The sequence below is a fragment of the Coniophora puteana genome, assembly GCF_000271625.1.
Source record: "Coniophora puteana RWD-64-598 SS2 unplaced genomic scaffold CONPUscaffold_13, whole genome shotgun sequence".
Classification (NCBI taxonomy): domain Eukaryota; kingdom Fungi; phylum Basidiomycota; class Agaricomycetes; order Boletales; family Coniophoraceae; genus Coniophora; species Coniophora puteana.
This window is the reverse complement of record NW_006913065.1, coordinates 468,990-493,750: the sequence shown is the minus strand read 5'-3', so window position 1 is coordinate 493,750 and position 24,761 is coordinate 468,990. Positions and strand designations below refer to the sequence as shown.

Sequence of the window (24,761 nt, the reverse complement as noted above, 5' to 3'; positions counted from 1 at the left end):
TAGAGCAAATCAAACTCGAGTTCAGAAAGACTACCCTGGACCAGCTGCAGATAGCTCAAGAATTTGAAGGCGATGTTGACACAAAATTCCTGTGTATTAATACTCTCTTCTACATATATTCTAATGTAAGTATGTAAAGCAAACAAATTAGCGACGTCGCGGAAAGAATGGTGGCGGAAAGAATGGTGTAGACTCAGACATTATAGTATTCAAACGCCGGAGCGCCTGGTTCTGAAGTCTCGATGATGGCCTTTGAGTAACCCGGACCCTCCCTTGCCAGAGCCTCGTCAACAAACATAACATCTGCACCGACCAAGTTCAAAGACTTTTTCAAATATGGCAGGAACTGCGTCAACACTTCCGATTCGGAGAACGGTAGCCCTCTCCGGAAAGCGGTCTGTGCTCCGAACTCAGCCATCCGTTTCTGCATGAAACGATCAGTAACGAGTAGTTACTCAATGATACTTTCGGACAAACCTTGAACAGCTGAATGAAAGGCATCGCGCGCTTGTCCTTGATGAGGCCCTTCTGAGCAAGGATTTCGCGGACCTTAGCATCATCAACTTTGTTCGCCTTCTCATCATATGCGTCCTTGACCGCCTGCACGCACGCATCCTGCCACTCCGGGAACTTGGTCGCGACGTAAACATGAACGCTCTTGGGTTTCTTAGGATCGAACGGCGCGTCCTCGCCACCCTTGCCCTTCTTTCCCTTCTGGATCTTCTTCAGCAAGTTGGTCTCAGCGTCACGGATCGTCTTGACCGTCGTGCGCATGTACGCGCCGGTCTCAACGATAGTCTTGTCAACAGGCTTGGATGGCTCGGGCCAACGAGCCAGTTGCACGGACTTGGCTTCCTTCAGAATACCAGTCCAGATATGCTCGGCGAGATGAGGCGCGATTGGGGCGACGAGGAGAGCGGCAGTGCGGATCCAGTACTTGACGAGGTCGGCGTGCATACCAATGTCAGCGGTGACTTCACGATACCAGTCACGGGCGCTTTGGAACTCGTAGTAGCCGTACTTCAGCGCATCCTTGTAATGCATGCTACAAAGGGTTAGACATAGTTTAGGAAATGGAACGGACGACTGACTGTCCGTAATGACCCTTCGTTGTGCTGAGGAGGTCGTTGATTTCCTCCTCAAAAACGCGATCATGGTATGAATTCTTGGGGCCGGTTCTCAGCTTGGCCTCAGGCTTGAGCATGTCCTGTGAGATGAATAAGCCCCGTGCATGCACGTCTGGTTAGAGCGCTACACTCACCTCGCACCAACTCAGCAGTGTGTGTATCCGAAGAATCTGAGCGTTTGCAGTCTTCTCATCGAAGTTGGCGTCTTCAACACTGTCACCAGCATCTGCCAACGCCAAACGCGTCGCGTCCGCACCGAACTTCTCCACGCTCTCCTTGAGGGTCAGCGAATTACCCGTGCTCTTCGACATTTTCTTGCCGTTGAGCATCAGATGTCCGTTTGTACGCATGCTCAGTGGCCATTTCTCCTCAGGGAACAGTGCGACGTGATTGTACAAGCAGAAGGTAAGATGGTTCGGCACCAAATCCTTTCCGGACGAACGGAGGTCGAAGGGGTAGAAGTAGTTGTATTCGTGCTTCATCTTGTCCACCTTCTCCTTTGGCAGCGGCGCGGGATCGGGCCAAGGTCCGTCGCGGAAGATATACTCCCAAACCTCGTCCGTCAACTGGTCAGGCGTGATACCCAAGGGTCCGATTTCGCGGCCGAAGTAATCCTCTAAAGCGCCGTTAGTCGAGTCCAAAGAGGCGAAGACAAACCACGTACTGTGCAACAGATGAGCGAAGGGGTAGTAGGCCTGGTAAACGGTTGAGTCACTCAGACTCTCCACGAGGAACTGAGGATCCCAGGGCAGCTTAGAGCCGAGGCCGTAAGTGCGAGCACATGCCCACTGGTTCAGCCAGGCAAGGGTTGCCTCAAAGGCATTACGCGTTTCTGTAGTATACATCTCCATCTTGGCCACCAACCTGTGCACATTCCGGGGCGTTCAAGTTAGATTCTCCAAGAAGAAGTCGTTCACGCACTTCTCAGTCTCCGCCCGCCACGAGGCTTCACCATAATCAAGGTACCACTGGTCCATCAGCGCGACGACACACTCGTCTGTACTGCGAGAGATGACCAAGCCCTCGGGCTCGGCGTAGGCAAACGCAGCACCTTTAGCAATCATGCTGTCCCTGACCTTCTGCTTAGCGTCCTGCACCGACAGTCCCTTGAACTCTCCGATAACCATCGTGCCCGAGTAGAAGCCTTCCTTGTACGATATTTCCTTTGCCTCCGCGAGTTGCTTCGTGTCTTTCTGCGACTGGATCTTCAACTTCTGGACCAGAGCGGGAGCGGTCATCTCGCCATAGGTTGGCGTGGAGAGTACGGCGACTGGCTCGAAAGCAGCCCATTTGGGGTCAATCTTGTAGAACTCTGCCTTCTTGCGCAGATCCATCAGGGTCTGGTAGTCATCTGGAGAGTCGGAAGGGACGGAGGTAACGACACCAGTACCCTATATTGATAGTCAGCGGAATAAACGAATCCCAAGATCTTGAAGAACGCGCCTTTGTAGGGAGAACGTTGTCCATGGGCAGGACATATACCTCGGGGTTTACTGAGAAGGGAGCAGAAACCTTGGTACCAACAAGGTCAGTTCCATCGATCTCCAGGATCTGCTGGATCTCTCCACGTCCCGACAAGAGACCCTGGAAAGCCATGTTGCGAGCAGCGCGATACGTGCAGAGGAACGCTTCTTGATCGTTGACGACGAAAACACCATACTTGATGGCGGTTCCGACAAAGCAGTTAGTCTGACCGTACCTGCGAGTCGGTGAGCCCGGGAGTCTGTTACCGTAGTTTCCGTATGCTTACATAGTCTCTGGCCGCAGGGTAGCAGCAACCATAGACACCTTGCGACCTCCAAGCTTTCCCTCAACAAGCTTCTTCGCCGCCTCGCTCCACTCGCGAACTTCCAGCTTGATGCCAGTGTATTCTTGGGGACCGAGCGCCTCTCCCTCTGACCGGTCGTGGTCCATGCAAGGCTGACCGTCTTTGGGACTGTAGATGGTGTAACGCTCTCCAAACTTGATTTTTCCAAGAGCATGAAGTTTGTTCGTCTGCCATCGTACGAAAGAGTCAAAGTAAGGATTGGCGTCAGTGGTGATGAAGGCGCGTCGCCAGTCTATCCGCGAGCCAAATGCATCATTGTCTTTCTAGGCCAAAGGTTCAAAGGAGTTAGGTGGTAAGATAGATGAGAGCTCACGACGCAGATAGGCGGGAAGAACTCCAGCCAGTAGTATGGGTCGGCAAACTTCTTGATATCGGTCCGCGGGATACCAATCGACTCCATGATTTGGAACTGATATTTATGCCCGGTGGACTTTGCCGCGAGTTTTCCTTTGGTGGCCTTACCCACTTGTTGCGATTGTGAGGCGTCCTTCTCCTCCTTCAAACCACCGGTCTCATCGTCGAAGCGCTCGAAGTTTTCCCCGAACATCTCCATTTCTCGGATGACTTTGTCCGAGGCAGACTAAAATGCATGTTTAGAATGTTCGACCTTTAGTAGAATGAGCCCCCTTACCTTGATCGGCATGCCCGTTGCATGGAACCCAAGAGGGTACAAGACACGCTTGCCAAGCATACGCTCGTATCCAGCGGCAAACTCGACTTTGGACATGGTGAACGCGTGACCAAGGTGAAGGGAGCCATTCATGTAAGGGAAGGCGAAGTTTCCGAACCACTTGGGCAGCTTCTCTTTGACCTCCGCAGGGCTGAGGCCCTTGAGCTCCTCGGGCGAGGGAGCCTCAACCTCAAAGATGCGATCTTCCTTCCACTTTTGCTGATACTGCTTCTCGAGAGACTGCAGCCAGTCACGCTTGCCTGTCTGATCACGGCGATCCCAGAATCAGTTTCGAGGATACAATGAGCACAGTGGGGACATACTTGGGCAAGCTCAATCGTCGCGGCCATGCTTGTGTTCGTGGAGAGGTATCTACGGAAGAGATGAGAGGATAATGTACAATGCCTGAGGGGACCGCCTCTTGGCGTAAGACGGAGGAGTAAGACTGAAATCTTTGATATAGATTACGATCACCTCTAATCCTCTTTTTAGCCTGCCTACAAACAGCAGGGTGCTCTACTCAGATCGAGTCAGAGAAACAGCGTGAGTTCTCACAACAATTGCAAATAGCCCGTTTGTGTCGCGCTCTTCAAAACAAGATTCAAAAGGTTCTTCATTTCAATATATGCAGCCTTTGCAAGGTTTTTTTCGTTACTAGTCAAGCTAATCTAACAGTACAGACCTATGTACTGTTATACGTGTTTCCCTCTCGTCCGAGACGCTATGCTTGCAAGTCCACACCTGATTAAGATTCTCGATCGAGATTTTGCCGAGATTTCAGAGCGTCACGAACGCGTCTCATAACGCGTGACCGTTACCAGGTGTGTCACTCGTACTCAGAGTTAACCGGAGTGGCTCGACCAAGACGACCACATACGCGTTTGGCGCATATACTATGCCAGGACCCTCCAATCTGAATAAGAAGAAAAAGAAGCAAGGAAAACAAAAGGTCCTATCTTCCAAGAATCCTCTGGGAACTCAAAACTCTCATGCAAAGGCGTCGCATGAACAAGACGAGAACACCGTTCCAGCCACGGTGCAGTGTGTGCAGTCTAACATTGACGAAGGAAAGCCAAATAAGCCGCCTACTGAGCTCAGATCTCCGCTCTCCTCTCAGCAGCGGCTCAATACCTTCGATGACCAAAACAGCGTCGGGCTCATACCGCCTCCTCCCTATATCTATGATCCCGGTAACGGACCACGCGTCCGCGATACACGCGGCTTTCTCTCTTCCTTCTTTGCCCAACCCCCAGCCCTCAGTGATCCTCTTTGCGCTGAGTTCGCTCAGGAAGAAGTCTTGCAAATGCTGCACACAGTCCTTCCAGAGGAGACCGCCTTGGTATAGATCTCATGGACGTACACAAGGTTACCCCTAACCATGGTTGCTGCAGATACTATGGTATAATAAGAGCCGGACCAAAGGGCGCATATGCCCCTCGTGTCGGAGACTTTACTGCTTGGGAGATATTCTACCTGATCTTATTGGAGAAGACCAAGCAAGCCGGCCTTCAGAGCCACGTTCCCCATACCTCTTGCGTGAGCAAACCATAAGCGGCTTGTGTAAGCAGAACCACCCTGCATCTCTCATTGGGTCTCGTTTTGACTGTATGCATCGTCTGCATCGTCTGCATCGTGTTCAGGTTCCCCGATGTGTTTTATACTCGCATCATTCAACTATCCCGGCGCTATCAAAACAACATGGGGTCGTGTTGCGGAAGAAATGGATGAAACAACATGGAATCTGCTAAATGGGCCGGGCGAGGGGCACGGGGATATGGGTCTCGGAATGCTCCTCAAGATGACACGTTTAGATGATCTGGGACTGGGGCAACTATGTCTTCCGGATGTTGATTTTGATTCTCAATCACTGTTAGAACCGCAGTGACTTCGACGGTCTCAGACGCGGGCCGCTTCATCACCGAGCATACCCTATCGAATATACCTAATTTCGTTATTTCAGGTGCGTGTCAACTACTTGCATATATTGCACGAGATGACAACGGTTCTTCAAGCTTCAGCTATCGTGACATTGCGCTTTCTTGCATTAAGGACTATCTAGCATAGATACGGACAACGCATACGACTACACCATGCTATATACCACGCCTACGAATCCGCTTCGGAACTCGCTCTGCGACGTGCCCCTTCAATTATTCAAAAGAAGTGCTCCACTCGCACTGCACGCACTGCCTTGCTCAAATGCGGGAGCAACCATGAGTGGGGCGGTTGGTGACCGGCCTTGGCCGAGCTTGACCGGTGACCGCCGGAAGTAGTAATGCCTTTGTTGACTGGTTGGTGCGTGCGAATATATAGGACTTTTCGCACGGTTGGCTGGTGGCCAGTGCCCCCTTATACTGGGCTCCCACCCGCCAAACGCCCCCAGCCAGCTCTGCCTATAGCTGTACCGTGCTTGCTCTCCCCGCATAAGTCCATCCCCCCTCCTCACTCTCGCTATCATCAAAGGTGAGTGCTCGCTCTATTTTTTTTTACTGCACAAACACTTTCGTGGGTCCACCTGCGTCGTCCTTGACGTTCATGCCCTCGTCGTCGTCGTGAGCGGCGTCGTCGCCAGCGTTCAGAGCGCATCGGCCAACCTATGTTTGTTTGGCTAGGCGCGTCGCGCCGCGCTCGCGTCTCCCCGTGCTCAGCGTGTTTCCCCGTGTCCTCTCGTGTCTCCGACGTGTCCAACGGTCCACTAACGCTACTCCACGTTTCAGATGCCCAAGGAAACCACGAAAACCAAGGTAAGCCTTGTTTAATTACCGCCTCCGCCCGTGGACAGTGCATCAACACCCCTGGTTGCATGCTTGTCTCCTATACACCCCAGTTGCGGATGTATGCAGCCTATGCCACCTCTTAAGCTCCACGTAGCATGCATAAGGGCAAGTTACTGATGTCACTTGTTTGCATAGCGCAAAGCCGCCGAGAAGGATCACAAGGAGCCCAAGTCTAAGGCCAGGAGCGGGCCCAAGCGTCCTCTGTCCGCATATATGTTCTTCAGCCAGGACTGGAGGGAAAGAATCAAGACTGAGAACCCCGACGCTGGCTTCGGTAAAATTTCTCCAGACCCATCTACTGCATATATTCATATGAATGAACCATTTTCTAGGCGAGGTCGGTAAGCTCCTAGGGGCAAAGTGGAAAGAGCTCGATGAGGAAGAGAAAAAAGTTTGTAGAATTCTCGTCGTCACAAGATCTCGTACTGATATCTATGTCAGCCCTACGTCGAGATGGCTGCCAAGGACAAGGTGCGCGCTGAGGAAGAAAAGGCCTCATTGGCTGCTGTAAGTAATTATATGCGCCTTGGCCATCTCGTCGCTCACCTCCCTGTGACCTCCAGGCCAAGTCGAAAGCAGGTGGCAGTGGTGAAGACGCCGAGGACGACGACGAGTAATTACCTCGCGTTGCGTAGCTTCTATATTGCAACACGCTCGTGTCTCATGGAGGCCCCGTACGTATCCCAAAGTCATGCGTGGACTTTCCTCGTCTTAGTATTTGCTGCCTCTGAATAGTACGATCTTCAACTGTTGACCCATTCACGCGTCTGTCATTTTTCTCGCTAGCTTCCTCTCTTGTCGCTCCCCACCTCATCCGTATGCATATTACCCGCAGTCGTCTTCTCGCAAAAGTTGTAGATAATGTGTACCGCTTACCACATTGTACCTTGAAAGCAATGGACGTCAGTGCGTACTTGAACCGATGATTGCGATTCTTCTGAGGGTAAAGAACATGGCCAGCTGCTAGGGTACATGCGCTGCAGGCTCGTTGCTGGCTGGGCGTGCATCTGATGACACCCAATGAAACCTTCAAAGCTCCGTCATCAGGAGCGTCTGGTTCGAGACTAGTAACAGTATGCGTTTCATGTCGATCTAGCGCTCGGCCACAGTGACGCGATCGCGCGTATCACATGATTGACCATTATCCCCAAACAGCGTTCATTTGCCAAATATGATCTTGCTCCTAACTTAAACCACATCGCAGGTTGGGAGTCTCACTAACTTCCAGTTCAAAAGAACGACGCATACATGCCCTCTGAGCCGATCCAAAAGAAAAGCGGCTATGACCATAGTAAGTCAGGCCTTCCACGGAAATCATTGGTCAATAGGTTATTAATCTATCCAAGGAAAACTTGAGTCCATAGCTGCCCCTCTAGGTATTTCGCCGCCCTTGTTCGCGAAGGATAGGGCATAACACGAATGCGAACAGAACCCGACTCAGATTCAGACTTTAACGAGAGCACTTACGTATACGAGACAAAGCCCAGGCGTAAACGCAAGACAAAAGAACCTACGTCCCCTGGGCGCACCAAGTCTCAGTCGCGCACACGAAGGACTGACGTGCTAAAAGGCGTTGGACCTGCCCCGCGTTCCAGTATGCCATGTTATCTTCTATACTCGATAGCAGCCGTGACCTAGTTCTGCAGAGAGGCAAACGCGAGAACGCGTGGTCGGCCACAATTACAATCCTCTGAAACAGTTCTTCGGTAAGTCTAGTCCTTGGTTGTGGAGGTTTATGTCTTCTCTAAAGAATCACATGAGTAGACGACACTTTAAATCTTCACTCCGCTTCCGAGGAAGAGGAAAATCCTGCAGAGAAGTCTGAGAATATAGACGGGGCAGATGACTCTGCTTCTGAGACAGACAAAGACGCAACAGTTATTGTTCTGAAATCAATGGCCAACTTCTCTCAGCAACAATCTGAACTCTCTAGTCAAATAAGTGCAAAGCCTCCTCCGGAATCTTTCGACCCTGAAACTGGTAATTTTCGTTTTGCCTACATCCTTTTATACCAACCTCTTTCTCTAGCAGAAGATGACTATGTTACCGGCGAGTGCTAACTTTGAAGGCTACACGAAAAGTGCGACTGATGTTATACAGAGTCAGAAGAGGAGATGACTGCTTCCTTCACATTAGGAAAGAGGAAGGAACCGACGTCGCTTATGAGCATGCCTACCTCCAAGCGGCCGAAGCCACCTGTTGCGGAAGGTGTGGTTCTGCCCCGCCTCGGCGCATTCATGCTTGCCAATAACCTTGTGAAACTTCTCAGATGACACTGACACTGAGTCTGAATCTGAGCCAGGAGTTGTCGCTCAAGCAGGTTGGTTCCTTACTTGCAGATCTCGGGAGGTATCCTGCTCAATATTGCAAAGGCAATAGCTCTGAAACCGAGTCCGAATCAGAGTTCGAATTACCTCCAAATCCAGTAAGTATCCTTGATAAACACAGTGATCTACGATTTCCTCATCTTGTATCAGAGTTTAAGCCATCGCCCTGGGTTTTCCCTACCTCTAGGTCAGCGGTCCCTTGGTTCATACGTATTGGACAGGCAACAGGGTACTGCAGTACCTGCAGCCATTAACACCCACTTGCGAGACTATCAACGAGAAGGAGTCACTTTTTTCTGGGAACGGTATAAAGAAGGTAGAGGCGGTCTTCTTGGAGATGACATGGGCTTGGTGAGTGCTGGGTATCGAATGCTTGCTCATCGTTTGCTCACCCCTAAGCATAGGGTAAGCAACCAAGGACACATAGTGTGCCTGAATCTGACTCGCGTCCTCTAGGTAAAACAATACAAGTCATATCATTTTTGTCTGCCATCATGCGAAAACAGGGAGACAAACGAGACATAGATCGACGGCGGAATCACGTTTCAAAGCTACAGGATAAACCTGATTGGACAAAACACGGAACACTGCCACTGGCAAACGAGACATGGCCTACTTGTTTAATCGTTGCCCCTTCGTCCGTTGTGCCTAACTGGGAGCGGGAGATACACACTGTAGGTTATCAAACCTTCCTCAGCAGAATTTCTCGCTGAGCCTCTTAAGTGGGGGTACTTTGAAGTTGGTGTGTATGGCGGACAGCCGACGGAAAGGGAAGAAGTCCTTAGTGAATTCAAAAAGGGCCGACTTGATGTAGGTCAGTAGATCACTTTCGACATGCACACTTTATACTGAAGATCGCGCAAAGTGATCACTTCCTTTGACATGGCTCGTCGAAACATCGACAAACTTGAGGAGCTCGCTTGGTCCACAATCATTGTCGACGAGGTGCATCGGTTCAAAAATCCAAGTTCCAAAGGCACCGAAGCTTTCAACCAATTCCTATGCAAATGCCGCTTCGGTCTTACTGGAACCGCTATACAAAATTCATACAATGAATTATGGACCATCCTGGACTGGACGAATCCTGGTCAATTGGGCACGCTTAGGCAATGGAAGGGTTATGTAGTTCAGCCCCTTACGATCGGACAGTCGTCGAAGGCATCAGAAGAGGAGAGGACAAAAGCGCTGGTCGGTAACATCCTTTAACTCGTTAGTACTGATCATTAATGACCCTTACCGAGTACGTTGTTTAGGTTGTCGCGACAGTACTGAGAGACAAATTGTTGCCTCGTTTCTTTAAGAGAAGGTTCTTCTAGTTTTTCCTTTCTTTCTGACTCGGAATGACAAATCGCACTTTGCAGAACAAAGGACATAATTAAGAGTCAGGTAAGTCCACGCCGTTATCTAGTTTGATTTTACATGACAGATATATGCTAGCTTCCGACGAAGACAGACGAAGTTGTCTTCTGCCCTCTAACACCAATCCAAATCACTGTCTATAAAAGAATGCTGGCTTCAGATGATATCCAGAGGCTCTTTAACAAGGACAGCTATTGCACCTGTGGTTCCAAGAAAAAGTATGTCGGGGCTTGAAATGTACTGCTCTAAGTGACTGATAACGCTTGATAGACAAAAGGACTGTTGTTACCCGATTGACAAAGGTGTTGTTCTGAAGTACATGTCAATCCTGATCAAGATATCCAACCACTTGGCATTGATTCTACCAGGCTAGTTGCTATAATTCTGGTGGTTGAATGTTCACGGACTCACTCAGACTATAGCACCCAATGACTCGTCTGAACAGGCTCGTACCTTGAGTTTTGTTGATGGTGTTACTGACCCAAGGCTTATCAGACCAAGAGAAACCGTGAACTCGTTCAGATTGCGTTTCCGGATGAAACACCGCCCAAGTTTGGTACTGCGATGCTTCAGCCTCAATTATGCGGGAAGTGGCTGGTCAGTAGCTTTCGGAGCTCTATATCTATAAGACTGTCAAGCTTATCTACAAGCTCGTCAGGTGTTGGATGTTCTGCTCAAAGATTGGCACGAAGAACCTTCGAACAAAGTGCTAATCTTCACCAAATCTGTCAAGTTACTTGATATGCTTGAATTTCACCTTCGTGCAAATAGTACGTGACAGCCCTTGAGACGATCGGATATTAATACATTAAATTTGTTTAGATTTTGGATTTTGCAAGCTGGATGGCTCGACTAAACAGCCGGACAGTAAGTCTGCTGTCCCTTCAAATGAATCTAATACATGGTCCGTACAGGAATGCCCATGATCGACAAGTTCAATCAGGATCCAGACATATACATTTTCTTAATTTCCACATTGGCTGGTGGAACTGGGCTGAACCTCACTGGGGCAAATAAAGTTGTAATATTTGGTGTGTTATAAGGTCCCTCTTACGGACTCAACCATTGATGCCTGCTTCAGATCCAAACTGGAGTGAGATGATATAGTCAACAAAGTATTCGTTGATGAGACTCATTGTTTCATTTAAGATCCTGCCCATGATCTGCAAGCAATGGACCGAGCGTACAGATTCGGTCAAACTCGCGATGTATCGGTCTATCGTCTACTTGGAGCTGGCTCAATTGAGGAGCTTATATATGCTCGTCAACTTTACAAGCAGCAGCAGATGGCTATAGGATACACAGCAAGCGTACAGACAAGGTGACATTATCCTATGACTTTGCTGGTGATACCTTCCTAAGACCAAAAAGATACTTCCAAGGTATCCAAGGTGATGCCTCGCGACAGGGAGAGTTGTTCGGTATCAAAAACATATTTAGGCTACATGAAGACACTTTAGCAACAAAAATGGCTGTAAGTCTACTCTGCTTTACCCAAATGGCACGAACTTAACATAATACAGATTGAAAGAGCAAATCTTCTTGAACTCGACTGGGCTCTTGCGCATCTTAGAGGCAAGCCGAAGAGATCTTCAAGCCAAAAGGTGGACAAATGGGTTCACGACGCCGACAGCAAGGCCAACAAGGAGGACGTATGTTAATTCTCATTTGCCTTGTGGTAAAAATTCAAACATTATGGTACAGACAGATCTCAAAGGGCTCAGTGCTCTACTGTTTGACGACGGTACTCTTTTATAAACCCTTGCTATCGTTGACGCTCACTGCAATCCCGCAGAGATCCCTGAAATACAAAGCCAGGGCGATGTTCAGGACACCCTCGCCGCCATCGGGGTGAAATACAGTCATCACAATGACGAGGTGCTGATACCAAGTCGCATCGAGGAGGAGCGTTCTCGCAATGCTCTCAAGGTTAATATAATCATGACAAAGTTTGCAAGTAGTTGATGACGCCTACTAGGAGTACAAACTCCAGAAAAATGCAAGGGCGAAATCGATCAGACGGCCCAACGCTTCGTCCTCTACGACTAGAAGAGACAAGACTCCCGAACCAGTGTGGCCCCCCAGGAGACGACATCACAAACCGACATTAAGTCCCAATTCCAAGTGAGTCTGTCAATTTAATGTCTCAAGCATTTGACGTTGATTATTACTCTTCGCCAGACTCGCTTCGAGACAGAAGGCCCTTGTGGAACTTGGAATGATCAGTCATCCTGTTGATCTACCAACGTTTGCACAGACCTTGTGAGTTGCCCATCGCTCCTTTCATTCATGTCACTTAGTCCAAATCACTAGCGGTCGAATGTCAGACGAAGAACAAGCTGAGCTTCTCGGAAAACTAGACCAACATGCTCAAAGCTCTTCTTAGACATGAAGCTCATATCAATAGACTCTACACTGTCTTTAATGCGAGGACTGTACCGATTCAACTGGTTTTCGTGGGCTATTGTAAAACATCCGTTCTCTACTGTCATGCATATACTTCAACATCGGTTTTCGTATTTTAATCAACCTGTCGTAGTCCTACTTTATCAGATCACTTTAATACTCTTCTTCAACCTAATCAGTCTGACGGTTTCGAACATCCGCGCATGGTGACTTACCCATACTTACCCTAACCGAAAAGCGTTGAGTTAACGAAATGGTTCCGTAAACAAGTATATACAGTCGAGATCGTAATGTGTTGGTCTGCCGACCCATGTGCATGGGTGCTTACCGAAGCTTGTTCGATCGCGGCCTTTCCCTTCCCAATCGCAACATACGGACTCTTTCGTTTCGTTCTTACTTTCCCTCCAGAAAGCTGCTTTATTGATGAACCGTCCGCCAACATCCGGGCCTCCCCCTGAAGCACGTAAGTTGTTATTAGCTTTACAGTAGCGGGTTTTGTGCTAATCAGGCATTGGCTCATTGTCTAACTACCGTATCTATCTCGTTTATAGCGCGTCTAAAGAGCACAGGCCTCCCTAATGACGAGCCTCAAGCCCAACTACCAAGCCAGAATCATCCAGGTGTATCCGGACCTCCGACTGATTTCATGGGTGGCCACCCGATTTTGCCTGAAGACATGGGTAAGTCTTAGAACGTCATCGTTTCGCGTTCTTGACAACTGACAAAATGAAGACATTCGGGATCTCCCCTCCAATCAGCTCTACGAAATGAACCAGGTGAGCTTGCTATGACGGCCCTTGAGACATCACCTTCATGCAGCCTAGAACCTAATGGCGGAGAGCGTCTCCACTCGACCTCTGATCGATCAGCTCACTCCTATGGAGGTCCTTCGCGCCGAATACGAGAACGGATCAAGAACGTTTGTTAGCCAAATTGACTACCTCATGAACAAAGGATACAGGCATATTTGGCGTGCTCGAGGTTCCGAAGTTTCGCCCTGACCCCGACGATGCGTTGCTAAGAAAGATGCTCTCCAACAGGTGACGGCGATTGCTTCTATAGATGTGAAGTCGTCTCATTTCTTTCATATCGGCAGCTCTGACGTGGTGTAGCTAACAGCTCTGGCCTACGCATTCGTTCTTAATATGCTGGACGCTCCTCAGGCAGAGCGTGAGATCGTCGTTGCAACCGCTCTGTCCCAGCTACAATCATGCAAACCTATGCTGAGTCAGGCCGGGTTCGAGCCTATCGCGTACGACATGTTCTACGAAGCTTTTGAGGCCGTCATTCAGAGTGTTGTATCGGCCACCGAGGAATACGGTCTCCTCACCTCCGACAGCCTTTTACGGATCTTTCAAGATGCAAATAGTATGTCGTCCGGTTCAATGGGGCGTCCGATAATGAGATCTAACTGCTTGGTTAATAGACTCGAATGAGATTGTGGCATTCCTCCGTCTATTGACATCGGCGCAGATTCGCTTGAACCCCGACGAATATGCTGCATTCATTATTGATATGGAACCTACACAATTTTGCAACAATCATGTAGAGCCTTTGGGCAAAGAGGCTGGTCGGTAGCATGCTCTCATCGTTCACAATGGCACGGCTTAAAAGTTTGTAGATCATATCCAAGTCAGCGCCCTCGCCGATGCTATGCAGATTCGCGTTCAGATTGCTTATCTGGATGGTCACAAGGCAAACGAAGTTGACTTTATCGACGTCGGCAACAAAAACAGCAAAGAACCGTTGCTTCTACTATATAGGTGAGTAGATCGATCGCTTCGGATGAAGGATTATTAACACGCCTTTCTATTTGTTTCCTCAAGGCCTGGTCATTATGATATTCTGTCACGCAAGGTCATGTAAATGGCAGGACCCTCGAAGCTGGAAACACGACGCAAGTTGAGTGTGTAAGATACCAAAACGACATGTATTATATGAGATCAACGGCGGCTTCTACAGAGTTTTGAGAAGAAACTAGTGTGATTTAAGTAATGTGAGAACTTGGTGAGAACAAGGGACGCGACCAAGGACGCGACCGGTGAGGGCGTCGCCAGCCGATCATGTGATGGTATATTCTTCACGTCTCTCTGCACTGAGATCATGCGTCGATGCGTTACCGCTTCCGCTATCGCTTTCTACCATCGGGAATCTACGTTCGCAGGATGGTCCCAGCAGATTATACATCTTGGTCCAAGGAGGAACTCATAGCTCGCCTTACCGAGTTAGAGGCCAGGGAAATGCCACCACCTGATATCAAAGACAGTCAGGTGAGACGTCCGCCACCTCCAGCCAAAGCTCAGAAGGTCTTTCGTTTCTCCAACCACCCTACACGTAAAATCGCCCTCAAATTCTGCTATTCTGGCTGGGAATACAACGGGTTGGAGTTCCAAAAGGATGCAACACGCCTGCCAACTGTGGAGGACGTCTTGTTTAAAGCACTAGCGAAGACGAAGCTTATAGATGAAGACGGAGGGTTTGAAGCTTGTGGGTGGGAGAAGTGCGGTAGGACAGATATTGGTGTCAGCGCGGCTGGACAGGTTGTTTCGCTTTGGATACGGAGTGCGTTCGAGGAGAACAGAGGCGCACGGATACCGCAGTCCCCGCCCGAGGACAGCTCCGACAACCCAAACGATATTTCAGCCGTCTCTGCAGAAGATGCTACTGAGGATGTTCCCCCGGACTTTACTTCCCTTACCGTTCGACGACGACCTACAAACGAGCTTCGCGGACTACGCTATGTCACTATGCTGAACCGTGTTTTGCCCCCTACAGTTCGTGTTCTAGCATGGTCTCCTGTCGAGCCAACCTTCTCAGCTCGATTCAATTGCCGTCATCGACATTACAAGTACTTTTTCCCCTCCCGAGAACTCGACATCTCTTTGATGCAACAAGCCGCTGACTATCTCGTGGGCGAGCATGACTTTCGCAACATGTGTAAACTCGATCCGTCCAAGCAAATCACCAACTTCAAACGACGCATCCTCAAAGCTCAAATTGAAGCTGTAGGTCAGGAAAACAGTAATATGTACGTTTTCAATCTGGTAGGGTCGGCTTTCCTGTACCATCAAGTTCGACATATTATGGCGATTCTGTTTCTCGTCGGTACAGGCCTTGAGCCTCCGAGTGTGGTACTTTCGCTCATAAACACGGACGCGGACGCAGCCCAGGAACTTGGTTTGAGCGCCGACATGCTAGTCGATTGCAAGCCCGTGTACCAGATGGCTGAAGCGCTGCCTCTCATGCTCTGGGACTGCGTGTATTCGGATACCGATGTAGACTGGCACATTGACTTCGAGGATAAACCAGCAGGCGCAGGAGCTGATCTGCACAGCCAGATGCAGTCTGTATATGACCGCTCGCAGATACATGCTGCATTAGATGGTCATTTCCTTGCGTCTGCTACCCGCTATCATCGCCCAGCTCCCATCTGTTTCCCCTTCAGCCAAACTGGCCTTTCCCCTGCATCTATTCCTCGTGTCAAGGAATCTACACCACCGGTACTTAGCATCCCTTTGGGTGGCGGCACCTTCAAACGACAGGCTAGTTACGTGCCTCTCCTTCAGCGAAAGCGCATGGTTCATGTGGATATTGTTAACGCGAAGTGGCTAGAAGGGAAAGGCGGGAGAAGGGAAAGCAGGAAGAAAGGACAGGTAGTCGATGATGTTGACTGACAGGTAGTAGATAGGGGATAACCTAGTATAGCTGCGTGTGCTCGGTTATAGCCGATGTATCATCGAGTACTTAATGAACCTGCTGGGTTAGCCTGCTTGTCATTGCACCCTACGCCCATTTTCTGTGTCCTCCTTGCGTTATCCAGCACCGCCAGAAACGATATGTCTAAACCGCAAAGTCCATCCCCTTCTAACACCTTGCTTCTGCGCAGGCAGCTGACCGAGCTCACCAAGAAACCTGACTCGGGTTTCTCTGCAGGTCAGCGAAATATGTCTCCACTATTTTGATCTTCAACCGATTCCTGACAGAGTTGGGGATAAGGCCTTGTTGATGAAAGCAATCTCTATGAGTGGGAAGTCCTGATAATCGGGTGAGCTGGCTATGCTCGAGATCTTCGATGCTGGCTCCAGGCTTAACGTTCCTCATCAGTCCTCCGGATACACTCTAGTATGGCTGATCTCTTTCTTTCGATTGTCTTCAGTCATTTATACCTTGGGCAGCGAGGGAGGCTTCTTCAAGGCGCGATTGTCGTTCCCACCAGAGTTTCCGTTACTACCACCCAAGATGCGTTTCATCACTCCCATGTGGCACCCAAACAGTAAGACCTGTATTACCTGAACTCAATCGTGAGGCTGACGTGTTCCAGTTTACCAAGATGGGATTGTTTGTATCTCCATTCTTGTAGGTTTGATCAGGGCGTGCATATAATCGTCAATGCTGATATTGTCTTTAGCACGCACCAGGTGAAGATCAGTACGGGTATGAAGACGCAGGCGAGCGTTGGATGCCTGTCCACAGCGTGGAGTCAATTGTACGTAACACTTCCGTACTTCGTCGCCAGAGATCTCACCCGGTTCTTTCAGCTCATAAGTGTTATTTCGCTGTTGTCCTCGGATACTCCCAACACCGATAGTCCTGCAAATGTGGACGCGGCCAAGGAGGTGCGAACCGACATTGAAGGTAAGGACAACAATTCTCATCGGTTTCCGCTGGTTGATTGTGTCGCATTAGGTTACCGAAAGAAAGTGCGACGGTTGGCTCGTAGGAGTGCCGAGGAAGCCTTCGATTAGGCTTTGAGTTTTTTTCTTGTCCTGGCGCCTCTTCCTGTCATTTCCCTGTCTGTTATTAGTACATCGTAGTACCTTTTGTATCTTGATTGTTTCAGTTCAACTAGTCATTTAATTCTCGATCTTCGCCAGAAATGCTTAAGCATTACGTAGAGCGAGCTCCAATGCCACATTCGAGTATCGAGAAGGCGCACGTGGGAAACAGTCAGTTTCTAAATGGTCGTACGGTACAGAGATATCCTACTTGCAACGCTACATTCACCACCACTCTCACAGCAGCCCCAATCCACCTTAATCGTCCTCACCTTACTCGCAAAAAACATGGCGGAAACCCCAGGAGAGGCGAGTCGCTCTAAGCCCCACTTTAGACTACATGGTTTGCGTGCTAAACGCCGTATGTCGCATTCTGCGTTCGTGTCGTGCATATAACTACCAACAGGCAGTACCTGCAGCACAGAAGAGCACTTGGGCCTCTTTCGTGAAATCGTACATTGATTTTTTCATCGATTCTCCGTACCTCCGCTCACGATCTGCGACGTAGGTTGGCTAGCGTTTCGGGCGACCTGTCATCTATGACGGCGCCTCCGTTCATTCTGTCTCCGACATCACTTACTGAATTTCCTGGTGCGCATGTTGTGGTGGTTGTACACCGCAGCTCTAAGCTGATACCATTTCAGCATATTGGAACGAGCGCCCGGCGCTCTTTGCCGCCATTGCTGATGGGAAGACGGAGGAAGATCGTGCCCTCGCGGTACTGAAGTGGTTCATCGTAAGGATCTGTCTTACTGCAGGTACAAATTTGACATCACAATTTCGTAGAGCACGTTGAAGAGCCAATACACCTCTCGGAATGAATCCATGGGCTCGGAGAAGAAGTGAGTCATCGTTGACACTGCAGTGGATGTTGCTAACCCCTAACCAACGAGGCCCCTCAACCCCGTGCTCGGAGAGTGTGTCACATGTTTCGCGCCAGCATTCATAGCGGAGCCTGTTACTGATCTGATTGTGATGACAGGCTCTTCTATGGGATGTGGCCAGACGCCCCAGACCGTGGGGGTGTTACTACCTTGGTCGTTGAGCAAGTGTCACACCATCCACCGATCACGGCCTTTAGAATTGAGAACAAGGCCAAAGGAGTAGTCCTCACAGGGCATAACGCTCAGAAGACCTCTTTCAGCGGTAAGTTTCCGCAGGGGAAGAAGGCGTGATAATAAACTGTTTGGCAGCCGGCAGCATTATCGTGAAGCAGGTTGGGCATGCGTTGCTCACTGTACAGACGGCTGAGGGTGCTCTTGAAGAGTATATCATCACTCTACCTAAACTTCGAATCGACGGTATCTGGTATGGCTCTCCATACATCGAACTTACCGATACCAGCTACATCCAGTCTTCAACCGGATGGCTCTCGACAGTAAGAGATGGGCATTATAGCCCATGGTATTGGCGCTTATCAACGCTTCTGTAGGTCGACTACAAAGGGAAGGGCTACTTCTCTGGAAAGACCCACCAGTTCAAGGCAACAGTCACTAAGGATGGGATGACGAAGCACGTTATTGATGGTTTGTGGCATACTACAAGCAAGGACACGACCACTGGCGCAACTTTCCACGACGTTTCTTCCCCTAAGGAGGAGGTAGTCGTGGCACCCCTTGAAGAACAAGGAGAGTGGGAGAGTAGAAAACTATGGTTTAACGTAGCCAAAGGTATAAGGGAGGGCAACTATGATGCTGCCTCAAAGGATAAGACACGCATCGAGGTATGTTCAATACCAATTCCCCTTCAATCAAAATGACGAACACGTCTTTACCAGGTCGATCAACGAAAGCGTAGACAAACCGAGAGGGAGGCGGGAACCACATGGGAGCTTAAGCACTTCACTCATTTAGATAATGATCCAGTCTGTGAGTACACACCCAGTCATATTCACTCGAGACATATGTTGATTTTTTATGCAGATGAGCGTCTGTACAAGCTGTTCAAGGGTACGGGTCTTCCGGAGAAGGAAGATGTATATGTATACCGAGACAACGGACCACACCCTTGAATAACCCTTGAAGCAACGTACCGATTCCACTACGTACTACCTAGTGCCTTGCCCGACACTATGACCCTGTTTACTATTGGGCATGGCACTCGTTCTCATCTACCGTCACGACAATTCTGCATAATATTGTGTTATGTAACTAATAAATCCTTCACTATTGGACTCTTGCCTTCATGTGTACTCGTACAAGATTCGTATGTCTGCCGGAGCACGTGATTGATAGCTCGATCCACAGACGAATTTCAATTGCTGAAAGATGATTGAAGCCCAGACGCGACTTGGTTCCGAAAGACCTTTATCACAAAAATATTATCTTCTCGCTGAGGATGGGTACCGCAGATGACGAAGAACATGATTGGGAGCAGCTGAACCAGACAAATTGGCGCGGCTTAGGGGTTACAGATCCAATCAAAAATGTCGAGGTGCGCCGACACCGAACATACCTAATTTGCCTCCTCACTCTGCGTTTGCACAGGACAAATGGCTTCTCCTACCCGCCTTTCTCAAGGTTAAGGGTCTAGTAAAACAGCACATCGATTCGTTCAACTATTTCGTCGATGTCGATATCAAGAACATCGTCAAGGCAAATAACAAGGTGACTTCGGACGTAGACCCGCGCTTCTGGCTCAAATACACCGACATTCATGTCGGTTTCCCAGACCGTACCGACTTAGACGCAATCGACAAGAGTATCACTCCGCATGAGTGCCGCCTCCGTGATATCACCTACAGCGCTCCGATCCTTGTAACCATCCAGTACACTCGCGGCAAGAATGTGGTCAAGAGGCCCAACGTCAATATTGGTCGTTTGCCGATCATGCTGCGCAGCAGCAAGTGTATACTGACCGGAAAGAGCGAGGCCCAACTGGCTCGCATGACAGAGTGCCCTCTGGACCCTGGAGGATACTTTGTGGTCAAAGGCACCGAGAAAGTTATTCTCGTCCAGGAGCAGCTGAGCAAGAACCGCATCATTGTAGAGACGGATCCGGTCAAAGGAGTCGTACAGTCATCGTGTACTTCGTAAGTCATAGATGTTGTTTGCGTTCCTCGGTTATTCGAAAACATTTTCAGGTCCACTCACGGTGGTTTGAAGTCGAAGACATATGTAGCAACAAAGAAAGGCAAAATCTATCTTCGTCACAACTCCATTCATGAGGACGTTCCTATAGTTATTGCCCTCAAAGCTCTTGGTATCCAGTCTGACAAGGAGATCCTACTTCTCACTGCTGGCAATACTGAGGCTTATAAACTCGCGTTTTCTGCAAACTTAGAGGATGCCGCCAGGCTGGGCGTTTTCACCAGACATCAGGCTTTGGAATGGATCGGGACGCGTGTCAAGGTAAACCGAAAAGTTGTGGGTCCCCGACGACCTGCATGGGAAGAGGCACTAGAAGCTCTGGCGACCATCGTTCTAGCTCACGTCCCAGTCAACGGACTTGATTTTAGACCCAAGGCCATATTCGTGGCCACCATGACTCGGCGAGTTTTGATGTGTATGGACGACGAAAAAATGGTTGATGACCGAGACTATGTTGGAAATAAGCGCCTTGAACTGTATGTTATCTGCTTTCGTCCAAGATATAAAATTCATAGCCATGTTACAGTGCGGGCCAACTGCTCGCCTTATTGTTTGAAGACCTGTTCAAAACTTTCAACACGAATTTGAAGTCGGCCATCGATAAGGTCTTGAAGAAGCCTTCTCGGACGAACGAGTTCGATGCTTTCAACACCATGCAATTTCAAGGAGACCACATTACTTCCGGCTTCGTTCGTGCGATCTCTACGGGGAACTGGTCGCTGAAACGTTTCAAGATGGAGCGCGCAGGCGTCACGCACGTGCTCAGCAGGCTCAGCTTCATTTCGGCTTTGGGTATGATGACCCGGATATCCTCACAGTTCGAAAAGACGCGCAAAGTCAGCGGACCCCGTGCCTTACAGCCCAGTCAGTGGGGCATGCTGTGCCCAAGTGATACTCCTGAAGGCGAGGCTTGCGGACTAGTCAAGAATTTGGCCCTGATGACACACATTACCACGGATGTCGAAGAGGAACCGATAATTCGGATAGCATACATGTTAGGAGTTGAAGGTCCGTAACCGATCTTGATTGGGCTTCCTGAGACATTTACCGATGCGCTTCTAGACATCAGTTTAGCTTCCGGGACGGAGATATACGGGCCACATACGTTCGTGGTTAACGTAAACGGTACGATCATTGGCTTAACAAGGTACCCCACACGCTTCGTGACGAACTTCCGGAGACTTCGCAGAGCGGGCCGCTTTAGCGAATTCGTGGGCGTATATGTGAATCATCACCACCGGACCGTTCACATCGCCAGCGACGGTGGCCGGATATGCCGCCCGATGATTATCGTGGAGGATGGCAGGCCAAGAGTTAACTCTGGACATATCTCGGTGAGTGTAAATCTCACCACAGCTTGAGATTGCAGCAAACTTACCGTCCGTGTGGCAGCTACTCAAACAAGGACATCTCTCATTCGATGACTTCCTCCGACAAGGCTTGGTCGAGTATCTTGATGTGAACGAGGAGAACGACTCCTATATCGCGTTGTATGAGTCCGACATCGTCGCAACGACCACGCACCTCGAGATCGAACCCTTTACAATCCTTGGTGCCGTTGCCGGCCTCATTCCATACCCGCACCACAATCAATCTCCACGAAATACGTACCAATGTGCCATGGGTAAACAAGCTATAGGTGCCATTGGGTACAACCAATTCAACCGCATCGACACGCTTCTGTATCTGTCTGTTTATCCTCAACAACCGATGGTCAAGACGAAAACAATTGAACTCATTGGGTACGACCGTCTACCTGCCGGACAAAATGCCACCGTGGCCGTCATGAGCTACTCCGGCTACGATATTGAAGATGCCCTTATCCTTAATAAGGTAAGCCAGTTGGTTCCGCCGGTCCAAAGCTTCAACTCTAAGCCCTTCCTAACGTGTGGCAGGCCAGTCTCGATCGTGGCTATGGTAGATGTCAGGTCCTACGCAAGAATGCAACTCTGATACGTAAATATCCCAACGGCACGTGAGTGCATAGTATGCTTCGTCAAGTTTTGTAAAGTTAAACGTTGTTCAGCTTCGATCGGTTGGCCGATGCACCTCTAGATGACAATGGACAAATTCAGAAAAAATATGATATCATACAACTAGATGGACTCGCTGGAGTCGGGGAGCGTGTCGACCCCGGAGATGTCTATGTGAACAAACAAACGCCAACGAACGCTAATGACAACACTTTCACTGGTCAGGCCGCCGCAGTACCCTACAAGAACGCGCCTCTTTCGTACAAGTCACCTGTTGCTGGTTATATTGACAAGCTCATGGTCAGCGACACGGAGAACGACCAAACACTCATCAAAGTTCTGATCCGTCAAACACGAAGGCCGGAGCTTGGTGACAAATTCTCGTCTCGCCACGGACAAAAAGGCGTATGTGGTTTGATCGTGAATCAGGAGGACATGCCCTTCAATGATCAGGGCATCAACCCAGGTGCGTATGGCAAGTTCGGACCGATTCACATCTCACCCTACCGCAGATACGATTATGAATCCCCATGGTTTCCCCTCTCGTATGACTGTCGGCAAAATGATAGAGCTGTTGAGTGGCAAGGTAAAACTTTATGCGACTTAGCAAACACCAAGTTGACGGTTGCCCGGAAGGCCGGTGTCCTCAGTGGGAAGCTCCAATACGGGACAGCATTTGGTGGCTCCAAGGTACAGCACGGTAACCTATCAAGACAACGATTGTCATTTACCACCTCGTTTAGGTCGAAGACATGTCACGAATCTTGATCGAGCACGGCTTCAGTTATGCTGGGAAGGACATGCTCACTAGTGGTATAACGGGCGAGCTGCTAGAAGCATACGTCTATTTTGGACCGATTTATTACCAGGTAAGCGCCCTCACACGTATGCAAAGAATCTGTCTTTAATCTACCTGCGACAGAAATTGAGTAAGATAAAATCGTCCAAAGCCTCCGAGTATCGTGATTCAGTCGTTTTACAGAACATATGGTCATGGACAAGATGCATGCTCGAGCCAGGTATGACTAGCTTGCATTGGACTCAATCAGACACCTGAAACTTGCATTCATAGAGGCCCGCGAGCAACGCTTACCAGGCAGCCTACGGAGGGCCGCTCCCGCGAAGGAGGCTTGCGTCTCGGCGAAATGGAGCGCGACTGCCTCATCGGTTATGGTGCTACTCAACTGTTGCTCGAACGTCTAATGATCTCCTCGGATAAATTCGAGGTTAATGCCTGCCAGGAATGTGGCTTGATGGGATATAACGGCTGGTGTCCATACTGCAAAAGCTCGAAGCAGATGGCCAAACTCACTATACCATACGCGGCTAAATTGCTGTTCCAAGAGGTGCGCGATGGCGTTGAGGATCCGTCCAATTTGCAGTGGCTCACAAAATCTCTTCGTCATTTAGCTGATGGCTATGAACGTAGTCCCCAGGCTGATCCTGGATGATGCTTAACTGTGACGTCGGTTTTCTTTCTCTTTCTACTTTTTTGCATTGTCTGTAGCACTGCATGTATCACTAACGCATATCACGCATAAAAGTTATTTTTCTTTAGCATAGATAATTTCATCTGACGACTCAAAGCACAAGCGTTCTGTATTCGACGCGCACCTCCCTGTAAAGATGGCGATGTAAGTTACGCTTGTGCTAAGGATTTCTCGCATCCTATCCATTTGCTGCTGTAGCTGATGAACAGATATCTTTTCCGAACAACACGCCGGGAATATTACAACCCCGAACTACTGGGCGTCCACAGCACTCGAGCAATCAATGCATCGAGTACCGGGCCGGAAACGACTAATGATGGGCGCCGTTTCTGAGATGCTCTCCACGAGATCTCACGTTCACCTGTCCCCGCTGTGCACGGATACACATGGGTCGGTCTCACTCCTTCAATGATTGATTTGGTCCTTTGGTCGTTGATGTTAGACGCATCAATGACCAAGTCGTTGGTCCAAATCCAAAAGAGACGGTAATTACACTGCACACTTCTCTGAACTGAACCTTGCCGTGACACGAAAAAAATGCGGCGTTGCTGTTGGCAAGACCGTAGTAGGAAGCATGAAAGAATGAGTGATCGACTTAGACTGGGCTATTATACCCAAGTCTGCTCGAAGGAGGTACGATAGGCCACCATGAGTAGATCCCATGACGTCGACCTTTGTCAAAATTCCGTTTGATCTTTCGTCCATTGAGGCATTTGGCCTGGTAACGGTCGATCAGAAGAACAAACACTGGGACTTTCATCCCCCGTTGATGTTGCTTCAACGCCCTCAGCTATCTACTTGAGAGCTTTTCGGAGTTGGATGGATAACCGTGATTAACCACTTCAATTGAGTCAATTGACAAGGTGACAGGGTGTGACTGTATGACGTGACACCCCGCGATCGGCCGGTGTCACCACTAACCAAGGTTGCCGCGCCTCCT

At 49.4% G+C, this 24,761-nt stretch overlaps 9 protein-coding genes across 9 annotated transcripts; 8 read left to right on the top strand and 1 right to left on the bottom strand.

Moving 5' to 3' along the window:
• Positions 1-68: 68 nt before the first annotated feature.
• On the bottom strand, positions 69-4,100 carry CONPUDRAFT_84643 (leucine-tRNA ligase). The gene is made up of 11 exons (XM_007774876.1): positions 3,949-4,100; positions 3,587-3,889; positions 3,269-3,535; positions 2,878-3,218; positions 2,571-2,826; positions 2,049-2,518; positions 1,792-1,991; positions 1,262-1,743; positions 1,092-1,207; positions 478-1,045; positions 69-424 (listed from the first exon to the last, which is right to left on the bottom strand). The coding sequence occupies exons 1-11, from the start codon at positions 3,973-3,975 to the stop codon at positions 194-196; spliced, it is 3,261 nt and encodes a 1,086-aa protein (XP_007773066.1). The 5' UTR covers positions 3,976-4,100; the 3' UTR covers positions 69-193.
• Positions 4,101-4,501: 401 nt separating this feature from the next.
• On the top strand, positions 4,502-5,731 carry CONPUDRAFT_139423 (uncharacterized protein). Its single transcript, XM_007774875.1, has 4 exons — positions 4,502-4,964; positions 5,017-5,185; positions 5,266-5,585; positions 5,638-5,731. The coding sequence occupies exons 1-3, from the start codon at positions 4,521-4,523 to the stop codon at positions 5,508-5,510; spliced, it is 858 nt and encodes a 285-aa protein (XP_007773065.1). The 5' UTR covers positions 4,502-4,520; the 3' UTR covers positions 5,511-5,585; positions 5,638-5,731.
• Positions 5,732-6,591: 860 nt separating this feature from the next.
• CONPUDRAFT_16609 (high mobility group box) lies at positions 6,592-6,900 on the top strand (the record flags this gene model as incomplete). Its single annotated transcript, XM_007774651.1, has 3 exons — positions 6,592-6,676; positions 6,735-6,793; positions 6,844-6,900. Coding segments are annotated over 3 exons (201 nt in total), but the record flags the coding sequence as incomplete, so codon positions are not given.
• A 1,771-nt stretch (positions 6,901-8,671) lies between these two features.
• Positions 8,672-12,354, top strand: CONPUDRAFT_63659 (uncharacterized protein; the record flags this gene model as incomplete). The annotated part of the gene is made up of 19 exons (XM_007774702.1): positions 8,672-8,827; positions 8,880-9,080; positions 9,236-9,403; positions 9,453-9,543; positions 9,595-9,917; positions 9,983-10,035; positions 10,091-10,115; positions 10,167-10,310; positions 10,575-10,685; positions 10,747-10,858; positions 10,911-10,955; positions 11,003-11,119; positions 11,238-11,409; positions 11,460-11,562; positions 11,612-11,740; positions 11,793-11,832; positions 11,884-12,017; positions 12,082-12,212; positions 12,270-12,354. The coding sequence occupies 19 exons, from the start codon at positions 8,672-8,674 to the stop codon at positions 12,352-12,354; spliced, it is 2,340 nt and encodes a 779-aa protein (XP_007772892.1).
• A 472-nt stretch (positions 12,355-12,826) lies between these two features.
• On the top strand, positions 12,827-14,446 carry CONPUDRAFT_130011 (cysteine proteinase). The gene is made up of 9 exons (XM_007774874.1): positions 12,827-12,957; positions 13,046-13,174; positions 13,227-13,270; positions 13,319-13,475; positions 13,535-13,558; positions 13,614-13,862; positions 13,921-14,064; positions 14,116-14,257; positions 14,321-14,446. The coding sequence occupies exons 1-9, from the start codon at positions 12,918-12,920 to the stop codon at positions 14,358-14,360; spliced, it is 969 nt and encodes a 322-aa protein (XP_007773064.1). The 5' UTR covers positions 12,827-12,917; the 3' UTR covers positions 14,361-14,446.
• Positions 14,447-14,659: 213 nt separating this feature from the next.
• On the top strand, positions 14,660-16,138 carry CONPUDRAFT_28439 (pseudouridine synthase; the record flags this gene model as incomplete). Its single annotated transcript, XM_007774661.1, has 1 exon — positions 14,660-16,138. A coding segment is annotated over one exon (1,479 nt), but the record flags the coding sequence as incomplete, so codon positions are not given.
• Positions 16,139-16,283: 145 nt separating this feature from the next.
• Positions 16,284-17,354, top strand: CONPUDRAFT_84637 (ubiquitin conjugating enzyme). Its single transcript, XM_007774873.1, has 8 exons — positions 16,284-16,427; positions 16,491-16,539; positions 16,599-16,616; positions 16,670-16,767; positions 16,816-16,850; positions 16,903-16,980; positions 17,033-17,129; positions 17,181-17,354. The coding sequence occupies exons 1-8, from the start codon at positions 16,331-16,333 to the stop codon at positions 17,237-17,239; spliced, it is 531 nt and encodes a 176-aa protein (XP_007773063.1). The 5' UTR covers positions 16,284-16,330; the 3' UTR covers positions 17,240-17,354.
• Positions 17,355-17,609: 255 nt separating this feature from the next.
• CONPUDRAFT_63458 (oxysterol binding protein) lies at positions 17,610-19,280 on the top strand (the record flags this gene model as incomplete). Its single annotated transcript, XM_007774692.1, has 10 exons — positions 17,610-17,722; positions 17,778-17,860; positions 17,914-18,005; positions 18,056-18,111; positions 18,163-18,186; positions 18,252-18,415; positions 18,463-18,647; positions 18,702-18,992; positions 19,047-19,137; positions 19,192-19,280. 10 exons carry the CDS (start codon positions 17,610-17,612, stop codon positions 19,278-19,280), a joined length of 1,188 nt encoding a protein of 395 aa, XP_007772882.1.
• Positions 19,281-19,565: 285 nt separating this feature from the next.
• On the top strand, positions 19,566-23,941 carry CONPUDRAFT_110302 (beta and beta-prime subunits of DNA dependent RNA-polymerase). Its single transcript, XM_007774872.1, has 15 exons — positions 19,566-19,702; positions 19,756-20,300; positions 20,352-20,834; positions 20,885-21,366; positions 21,421-21,692; positions 21,751-22,191; positions 22,254-22,333; positions 22,385-22,797; positions 22,844-22,917; positions 22,968-23,021; positions 23,075-23,200; positions 23,254-23,260; positions 23,314-23,350; positions 23,404-23,677; positions 23,742-23,941. The coding sequence occupies exons 1-15, from the start codon at positions 19,607-19,609 to the stop codon at positions 23,787-23,789; spliced, it is 3,432 nt and encodes a 1,143-aa protein (XP_007773062.1). The 5' UTR covers positions 19,566-19,606; the 3' UTR covers positions 23,790-23,941.
• Positions 23,942-24,761: the final 820 nt, after the last annotated feature.